We start from the raw sequence: 10,260 nt of genomic DNA, 5'->3' as shown, positions 1-10,260 counted from the left end.
ATCTTGTTAATAAAATATGCGGCGTACGTCTCACATTCTTCAGCAGGAGGAGGAGGTCGTTGCAGCAAAAGCAGCCGGCGTCGTAGGGATGGATGGAGCCCCAGCGTTGAAATGTTTTGGGCGCGGCGACTGCGGGGCCAGCGGGGATCTTGTGATTGGGGCGTTTTCAAGCGTCCAGGCCTTTAAAGTGGTAACCCGTACGATCGCCTGCGTGTCGTCTTCGCTCTGAGACGCTCGCCTCCTTCTCTCCAGACTGTTCCTTTTTCCAATTGATTGATTGATTGATTTGTTGGGTTTTTTTTGTCCTTGCTTTATCAAATTCTTGCCGGGAAAGAAGGACCCGCAAGTATGTTGAATGGCATTTTCTTAAAGAGCGCTGGCTGCAAAAAAAACCAACATTTTTTCGAATAAAAATAATAATAAAAACATTTGATAGTGTGTATTAATGTATATTTGACACCGGACGGACGGACGGACGAATAGATGGATAGATTATAGACAGATAGATGGACAGACAGACATCAGACAGACATCAGACAGACAGACACCGCATCCATCACTAGCCAGGAAATAATAATAATGAAGTAACACATGAAGTCAATATAAAATGGCAAATTGATGAATGCATTAATACACATTTTTGTGTATCAATGAGCAGTTTGACCTTGGCTCGACCTCCCGAGGCCATGTGGTCCACTGCTTTATTTGTCTTGCGACAAACATCTGAGGGATCCACTATATTGCTCTGTTGCTGTTGTTGTGTGTGTGTGTGTGTGTGTGTGTGTGTGTGTGTGTGTGCGCCAGTGATTGACAACGCTCTTGTTCAAGCTGAGCCAATATCAACCTCCGCAGCCCACCGTCCTGCGTGACTCCAGGTTGCCATGGCTACCCGGCGCCCCATGTAGAAACATGGACGAGGATAAAAGACTTTCTCCTTCATGAGATGCTCTCACCAAGATTCAAGATTCAAGATTTTTTATTTGTCACATACATATACATACTTTCATACATATATGCAGTGAAATGTAATGCAACGCACCCGGTGATAGCACACAATATGTCCTAGGAAAAAAAGAAATAAAAGTAAAGAATTCCTTTCTAATACACCGACTTACTGACTCCTAAAACGTAATACAGTAAGTTGAATACTTATAGAATAAGATAAAAATATATAGAATAAAATACAATAAAAATAAAATGAAATAAAATGGAATAGATAGAGGGAATATGCCTATGTACGTACAGATATGTGCAATTCTTGAATCTTGAATCTTGAATATTATTATAATTCTTATAATCTGATTGGTTCTTTTTAAAATAATTCTCATTAAATTGATCAATTTACTCGTTTCAGTGGTCTACAGCTATTGGCTCTCCTTGAGGGGCTTTCATGCTCGACGCAGCGGAGCTTTTTTCCATCCTCCTCTGGTGCTTTTTGTGATAACGACACCTGGTGGTGGGATGGAGAATACGTGGACGTTTGTCAATCGGGTTGTTATGCCAGTGACGTAAAGGAAGCGCACACAGCATGTTCTCGGGTGGTGTGGCGTAAGAAGGCCTGCATCTGCACAGGGTTCACAGCGTGTTCCTCGGAGACACGCGTCGGGCATGACCGGCCCTCTTTTCATGCACACACTGTTCCTGTATATACTAAATATACTGTATATATTATATCGGCATCCAGGGAGGGCGTTCACTGGAACTGAAATCCCCGGTAAACCTTCTCTGTCTTTTATTTAGCTGATTTTATACTGTGTGTGTGTGTGTGTGTGTGTGTGTGTGTCTGTCTGTTTGTCCGTCTGCGTGTTTGAGAAAGCCGCAGTATTGTGCACAAACCCACAGTCAATTTCCTAACGTTCACTTTACCGTCTGCACGACCTCTAACTAAGCAAAACAAATGGAGAAGAAAGGTCTGGACGAGAAAGCTTTATTTTTAGTGAATTCAATTCAAAACCATGCACCAAAAACCATATAGTGACTTTGCTTTTATTTGATGGAATTAAAACAGAAATGAATGGAACAATAGAGTTGCAGTCACTGACCAATTCAGTGAAGTCAAACCTTTCCTCACAGCCTTGAATAAAACGTGATAACATGCATTTTCAATTAAAGGGGACCTATTAAAGTCCTTTTCGACAAGTTCATATCATATCCGCGGTTATTTTATTTTATTTTTTTGCCGAAAACACCCCTCAGACGATGCATTCTAGCCATTGTAACATGCCTCAAAACCCCTCCTGTTCCTGACACACTGTTCCAGTGTCTCTTCGCTCCTGAGGCCCCCAGCTCTGTGAGCCAATGGGGTTTGAGCTTGAGCAGTAGTGTTCCGTTGAACAAATTTGAGGCGAGGAAAAAGCGATCTTTTCTGAATCTTCACTCATTCGATCGACAAGCCCTCGTTTGAAAGTTTCCTGACTCTCGTAAGGCAAGGCACTGCTGCCCCGCACAAGAAGACTGCACCAGGCTTTTTTTTGTTTGTTTCATTCAATTAGGACGTCGGAAAATCAAACAAAGTAAAATATTGTTTATTGAAGAAAAAAAAACAGACAGCAGAATATATATATTTTTTAAATACTTGGATTTCCTCTCATCTGCAGTTTCTTCACGGACCGCCGGTATTAATTCCTCTTTCTTTTTTAAGATTTGTGCTGGTCCGTGAAGCCGACAGAGCCCTCCCCCGTGCTTAGGGGGCTGGGCGGCGCTTGGTAGTTCTCCAGCCGTGGGGGGAGTCACTGGGATGGGGGAAGGCGGTTCTAGTTCTACCCCACGGAGACGTCGGCAGGAGACACAAACCCCGGCGGGGCTGATTCGAGACACGTTTACCGAAAATATCCAGCTCACAAAAAAAATACTGACTTTTAAAGGTTGTGCGTTAGTAGCCCCATGAGAGCCCCACACGGATGTGCACAAGCACCGAGACGGTGAGTTTCTCATCACAGGTCCCCTTCTGAGAGGCGTTGTGGAAGGTGCGAGTAAAACAGACTAAGCCACTTCTCAGGTTCAGGAGAAGCCCTGGTGTCTCATTTGCGAATCCTGAGTCACACGAACGATGATGGTGACTTGCGAGGGGAGCAGCAGACGCAGGAAAACTCGCCCCGTAAACGACGACAGTAAAATACCAACAAAGCCGCGGGCGGCGGATACGCAGGGTCCAGGGGCAGTCGGACCTTGGTTAAAGTTCAATGGACGGGTGCGCTTTGGCTCTCTGTAGTGTGCTGCGGCTGCAGAAGTTCCTTTGTCCAGCCTGGTTACAGTGTAATTCTACGACTGGGCGGTGTTTGCGGCTGCGGGTGGGTTTCCTGCGCCGCGGTCATCGTTCTGGGGCAGGGCTGCATGATTATGGCTGAATCGGTAATCACGATTATTTTAGTCAGTCTCATAATCGCGATTATTCATCGCGATTATTCATCGCGATTATTCATCCATTCCGGGGAACATTCAGGCTGGAGCCCTAATAAAAAAAAAAACTAAAAAAAAACATGAGGCCCGAACGTAAGTGACTCAGTGTTGGAGGCCGGCGGACCAAGCCACAGTGGCGACATGGGTGAGTGTCGCAGGGTGAGGCAGTGATTCATCACGACTTGGAGCTGGGAGTGTTGTGTCATCACTTGTCTTGCGTACAGAACAAGACCAGCTGTACGCTAAAAATCCTCCCGAAACACAATTCTGCCTTTTCTGCCGCTTGTCTCTTCAACAGTCAAGCATCAGTCACTTACAAACACGTAGTAATGCCCCCCCCCCACCTTAGTCATTACTACACTTCAAGGATCGATGGATCAAGTGTTTTCCGCTTGTTTCGCTGGTTCAAATTGTCATTTTCACTCCATGTCTACGAATCATCAAAGCGATAGAATACTTTTCAGCTGTATTTTTTTTTTTACCATTTTCATTTGTGTTAATAACCATTCAAATATGAAGGCCCACTTTTATGAGTAGATTGAAAAAAATGTAACTATAATGCGTGATGTTGTTGATGACACTAATGACAAACATACAATACGTGATAAATAAAAAAAATACAGTTTAAAGAACTATAAATATATATATAAAAAAATCGAAATGAACCTCATATAAAATATTTTATAAAACACCACCGTATCAAAGGAGAACGCCTGTTGCTCGTCAGAGCAATCAACGGGCAACAGGCAAGTCACCCATCCCCCAACACACACACACACACACACACACACACACACACACACATACACACACGCACGCACACGCGTGGGGAAAGCCACGTGGAAAATAACAAAGTACATTTGTCAAGTATTTGTACTAACATAAGCAAATTCTGTTTCAAAGACTTTCCACTTTTTTTTTTTTTTTATCTGGATTTATATTTGTATACATATAGCTTTGAAAATACGAAATTATATCCATGTACATTCTTTAAATCAGGATTTATGTTTTTATCTATGAAAGGCAAGAACACGCTAAGCTCAATACCACAAGTACTTTTACTTTCAGTACATTAAGGGCTCGTACTTATCTACTTCTACAGAAGCAGAAACCTCAACACGTTACTTTCATCCTGTGCGGCAACGTGTACTTTAACTTCAGCAGACGCTCTGGGTACTTCCTGCGCCGCTGTCTTTAGTGTGCGGGTGGAGCAAAGACACCTGGCAGGAGAACAAATCAGTGCGTCGTGTGTTTGTGGCTTTTGCCTCCCCAAACCGCCCTCCCCCCCGCGAATAAAACCAGAAGCAAACAAGCCGACGCACGAGTGTATGTACGGCATCTCATACAACGCCCAGTCCCGCCCCCGGCTCCGACTGCGCCCCCTGCGACTCGGCCGCCTCCCGCGTGGAGATCCTGGCCGCCGGCGTCCTCTTGGCGGCGTACTTCCAGAGCAGCGCGGCGAGCAGCAGCAGCAGCAGCAGCCCCAGGGCCCCTCCGATGAGTCCCGCCCGCAGCGAGCCGCCCCTGTTGCTGGACTCGTACCTCGCGCAGGATCCCTCGCTGGCGCCGGCGTCGTTCACCGCAAAGACGCAGACGTCCGCGCCGGCGCCGATCCCCTCCACGGCGCCGCTCCTCCGCCCCTCCCCGAACACCTGCCCCCCCCGCCCGTCCACCGTCACTTTGTAGGAGTTGACGCGCGAGTAGGGCGCGCACCACGAGACCACCACCCGCGAGCCCTCTCCGGACACCCTCTTGATGCCGGGCGGGTGCGGGACCACGTCGTCCAATGTGATCCCCGGGCACAGGCAGCCGGTGGAGGCGGCCAGCTGGGCGCAGGGCGGCTGCGACTCGCTGCAGACGTCGTGGCGGCACGGCTGTTGGCCGGGTCCGGCCGTGGGGACGGGTGCGGGCGGAGCGACGGTGGTCGTGTCCTCAAACACGTCGTAGTAGTCCTTCAGGAGAGGGTCCGCTGGCCCGGGCTCGGGCCCGCCGGGCTTGGGTCCCGCGCCGCCGTTCGTCCTGGGCTCGACCGCTGGCGGCGGATCAAAGGAGGCGCAGGCCCCAAGGAGGGCCAGGACAAGGACCAGCGAGGGACAAGCCGATTCCCTGACGGCAGCCATCACGATGTCTGGAAAAATGAAAGCAGTTACATTCCGTTTGAGTAACGTGAATCGGAGACTTGGCAATCTGTTTCTGCTTAACGCAGATTAGTCCACTGGGTCTCTTAACGTCAACATATTCAGAGACTTGTGCTTTGGATTATCCCCAACTCACCAAAAGAAAACTACTCCCGTGATGCTTTGTGGAACGCGGGAACGGTGGGTATGACGGCCTCTGTGCTATGGAGCGAGGGGCTTTCGCCGCGGATTTCATGCGGAAAGGTCTATAGACCGCGACACAGGCGGCGAGCGTGAACGGCCTGGAAAGGCAGCTCGTTGAATTGAATGAGTTAGAGCAGAAAGAAAAACTGACGCCGCTTTGGCTTGAACCGGGGAAATCAACGTGTTTATACGCGATGTACACATTCACCGCGTTTACTCAAACACAGCTGCCACAATAGCCCCCGTTTGTTGAGCTGCCGCGGTGGATCAGCATTCCAGGGCGGCATTGCACAAGAGGCCCTGGTGGCTCCACACCCAGAAACACAGAGCCGCTCTGTCAGCTGGATCCACTTACAGAAAAACTGCCTCTCAGGCCATTTGCACCAGTCCCCATACACATCTCCACGGTCCACACACACGACGGCAACAAGATGATAACACGGCGGCACAAGAAGAGTCCGTTCAGACCCCAAAGATAAGTCACCGGCGCGTGAGACTCCTGATGTACCTCACGCGCTTAAAACTAAAGAACAAAACAAAACAAAAAAAAACAAACAAACAAACTCATGACGACTCCTGGAATCAACATCTGTCTACTGCGGCTGAGAATACAAAAAAAAAGTCCTCACACTCACCTCTGGCTTCTGGTTCTGAATCTGAGTGCGTGCAGTGGTCGTCGAGGCGCTATGTCATTCTGTCCTCCGTGCGTCTGTGTTGCTTCCACTTGCTCTCTCTCTCCCTCTCTCTCTCCCTCTCTCTCTCGGATGGTTCTTTTTGGTCTTTATGTATTTTCCATCTTCCTAAAAATCCGCTCTCCCCTCCCTCTTTCTGCCCTCCCCCAATGCCTCTCTCCCCCATTCACCATCCTCCACATCCAGCCCCACCTCCCTTTCGATCTAATAGTGCGCGCGCGTGTGTGTGTGTGTGTATGCGTGCACACCGGGCTAAGTTTACTCATTTCGAAATGCGCAGTGGTCTGCGACGGCCCACAAATTCCTCCCGCATTCTTTTGGAGTGTGCAGGTTACCCGGTGCGTGCCTCACAAAATTAATGAGGCTCCCGACGAATACCTTTAACCAGAACCCGCCTGACACATTGCCAAAGCAGGAGGCATTCAGAGGAGGTGACCGGGGGACCGGACTGGACTTGCCTATTGGCGGGTTTTCGGTTGATGTGCAACACCAATGAATCATTTTTTAAACTCTGTATTCTATCGAACACCCCGTCGACATCCCGAGGGAGGGATGGTTGGCGCTTCATCGTGTCCATGAATGGGAGGACACCAACGTGTCCCATGCGTTCTCATTTCCCCTCGGAGCTCAGGTGTTTACATTCCGTCTTCATTCCACCTTCTATGGAAGCGGTGACACACCCGGCTCAGGCCGCGACGTCTCATTAATCACCCTCACCCACTCATCACCCTGCGGCCTTCACACACTCACCCAGGCATCCGGCCCCGCGCGGACCGCGGCGAGGCGACACGACCTAGTCCAGACAGAGGATGGCGAAATGTTTGGAGTGACGCAGCTGGGCTCATTTTTTCGCCTGCGTTTGGACGAGGCCGAGCGCTGGGGCCCGGGGGGGGGACAACAGGTTGCATCACGATGACGCTTTGAATGCGCGAGCAAACGTGCGCTGGAGCCGCAAGTGACGTCATTTGTTGAGCAAGACTCAGCGAGTTCATTTGTAGTTGGGGACATTGAGGGGGGTGTACTTTGAGGGAATTAGGACGGTTAATTATTCTCCTCAACCCGTCCGTCCGTCCATCCATCCATCCATCCGTCCATCCGTCGGTCCGTCCGTCCATTAATTCATTTGTTCATCCATCCGTCCATCCATCCATCCATCCGTTCATCAATCCATCCATCATCCATCCATCCATTATCCATCCATCTATCCATCCATCTGTCCATCCATCCATCCATCCATTCATTCGTTCATCCATCCATCCATCCATACATCCATCCATCTGTTCATCCATCATCCATCCATCCATCCATTCATTCATTCATTTGTTCATCCATCCATCCCTCCGTCCATCCATCTATCCATCCATCCGTCCGTCCATCCATCCGTCCATCCATCCATCCGTTCATTTATTCATTTATTAATTAATTCATTCATCCATCCATCCATCCATCCATCTGTTCATCCGTCGGTCCGTCCGTCCATTAATTCATTTGTTCATCCATCCGTCCATCCATCCATCCATCCGTTCATCAATCCATCCATCATCCATCCATCCATTATCCATCCATCTATCCATCCATCTGTCCATCCATCTGTCCATCCATCCATCCATCCATCCATCCAGCCATTCATTCGTTCATCCATCCATCCATCCATCCATCCATACATCCATCCATCTGTTCATCCATCATCCATCCATTCATTCATTCATTCATTCATTTGTTCATCCATCCATCCGTCCATCCGTCCATCCATCCGTCCGTCCATCCATCCGTCCATCCATCCATCCATCCGCCCATCCATCCATCCGTTCATTCATTCATTTATTAATTAATTCATTCATCCATCTCTCCATCCATCCATCCATCCATCCATCCCTCCATCCGTCCATCCATCCTTTCATCCATCCATACATTCATTCATTCGTTCATTCATCCATCCCTCCGTCCGTCCGTCCGTCTATCATCCATCCATCCATCCATGTATTCATTTGTTCATTCATTCAACCATTCATCCATCCATCCATACATCGTCCATCCATCCATCCCTCCATCCATTCGTTCATTCATTCATTTATCCATTCATCTATCAATCCATCCATCAATCCATTCATTAATTCATTCATTCATTAATTCATTCATCCATCCATCCATCCATCCATCCATCCATCTATTCATTCATCCATTCATCCATCCATCCATTCATTCATTCATTCATCTGACCCTCACAAGGCCCACACAAAAGACAGACATGTACATTTTCTATCAATTTTCTGTGATTTAGGGATATTACACAGAACTGTGACGGTAAATATATGACATTAAATACAAACCTGTACGATGTCAGACCAGAGCTACAAGCTACAATTCGAACGATATGGTGAGAAACGGACCTTAAAATGGTCTCCAGGTCCAGCTGACAAGACATATTTTTGTCCCAGGTTGCTTAAATTTTCTATATTATGTATTTCAAGGGGTTTATTTGTCACATACATATACATACTTTCATACATATATGCAGTGAAATGTCAATTTCACTGCAATTATTTGTTGAAGCAGTGGCACTATCATCCTTCCTGAGGACAGTTTCATTTTTGAACAAATCTGGTGACGAATTTCAAAGCAGACTCAAAGATCAGAGGCAATGCAATGTGCTGTACAGTAGATTTTGGGTTCAGGAATTACAGTATATATAGTCAACAGTTTATGCTCTGTTAGGACCTTACGTACTTTTCAGGGCGACAACGATGATGCATTTGCTTAGAATCTCTGTGACAAGCAATGCTGATATGTTGTGATATGATTGTGATTGTGATTGTGTGCCACTGTTCAAATAAAAACAAAAGCCATTACCTTATCACCACGAGACCAGCGAACACGTCCCCTTCTAACATTCGGCATGATTACTTAATAGGATTGTTGATCTGGGAACATGCGCTACTTGTGCAAATCACATTATGCAACGAGCACAATATGCAAGCCGAACCCAAGCAGCGGAAAAGCTGCTCCGGCTCTGCTTGGCGAACTGGAGAGGTTCCACTCCCCCTATTTAACCAGATGTACAAACACACGGCACGCCGCTGTAACGGCACGAAAAGAGAGAGAGAGTTTCAGCCGCAGCACTGGGAGGCCAGGTGCGACTTTGGCAAATGATTTGCCAGGTCAGGTAGGAGGTCTGACAAACAGAAGCAGCTCTGTATGGGAGCGAGGTGGCGCCGCTCCTGGTGCCGCATTCCACCGCAACTCAGGAATTGGTCATCGCAAGTCGGTAGATCCTGAGCTTCTGAGCAGTCGAATGGTGCAAACGTTGGAGCCGGAAAAAAAAACCCAACCATATTAAACCTCCTCTTCAAAAATGGGAAACTTGCATTATGAGTGTATTTTCAACATGTTTTGAGGAACAGCAGTATCGCATTTTATTGAAAACTACTTTTTACAAATGCTTTAGTACACCCGAAGCGTAGCTGGGAGTCTAGATCGCGGAGGACTTAAAATGGACTATACACACAGACAGTTAGAGAACAGTTACACTAGTTAGTACAGCTCGTGGCTCCTCCATATTTCGGAGAATTTGTCCGCCCTAATCATCGTTCAAACCTGCCTTTCTCCCTTCCTCGTCCACGCCGTCCCTGTCCTGTCTTGCCTCGTCCCGCCTTCCCGGACCCGTCCGCCCGATCCTGCCCGGCCGGGTCTCCCCCTCCGTCACGCCCATTGCCTCTCAATCAAACTGGGTTGTTGAAGCCCGTCTGCCAGTTGTCTGCGTGTCGTGTGTGGGGTCCCCTAGCCCTGGTCCTAACAGTACGATCCGCCCACAACATGGACTCGGCCGACACAGAGGCGCTCCGCCGTGC

At 48.1% G+C, this 10,260-nt stretch overlaps 1 protein-coding gene across 1 annotated transcript; it reads right to left on the bottom strand.

Annotated features, from left to right (window-relative positions):
* Window positions 1-1,911: 1,911 nt before the first annotated feature.
* Window positions 1,912-6,472, bottom strand: LOC307239999 (LRRN4 C-terminal-like protein). Its single transcript, XM_080013575.1, has 2 exons — window positions 6,356-6,472; window positions 1,912-5,527 (listed from the first exon to the last, which is right to left on the bottom strand). The coding sequence occupies exon 2, from the start codon at window positions 5,517-5,519 to the stop codon at window positions 4,740-4,742; it is 780 nt and encodes a 259-aa protein (XP_079869701.1). The 5' UTR covers window positions 5,520-5,527; window positions 6,356-6,472; the 3' UTR covers window positions 1,912-4,739.
* Between the last annotated feature and the right edge of the window lie 3,788 nt (window positions 6,473-10,260).

This window comes from Zeus faber, assembly GCF_960531495.2.
Source record: "Zeus faber genome assembly, chromosome: 14".
Classification (NCBI taxonomy): domain Eukaryota; kingdom Metazoa; phylum Chordata; class Actinopteri; order Zeiformes; family Zeidae; genus Zeus; species Zeus faber.
Note: the sequence above shows the minus strand (reverse complement) of the source record. Positions and strands in the feature narration are given on the sequence as shown.

Coding starts and splice junctions, on each gene's coding strand:
- LOC307239999 (XM_080013575.1), bottom strand. CDS start 5,519: ATGGCTGCCGTCAGGGAATCGGCTTGTCCCTCGCTGGTCCTTGTCCTG.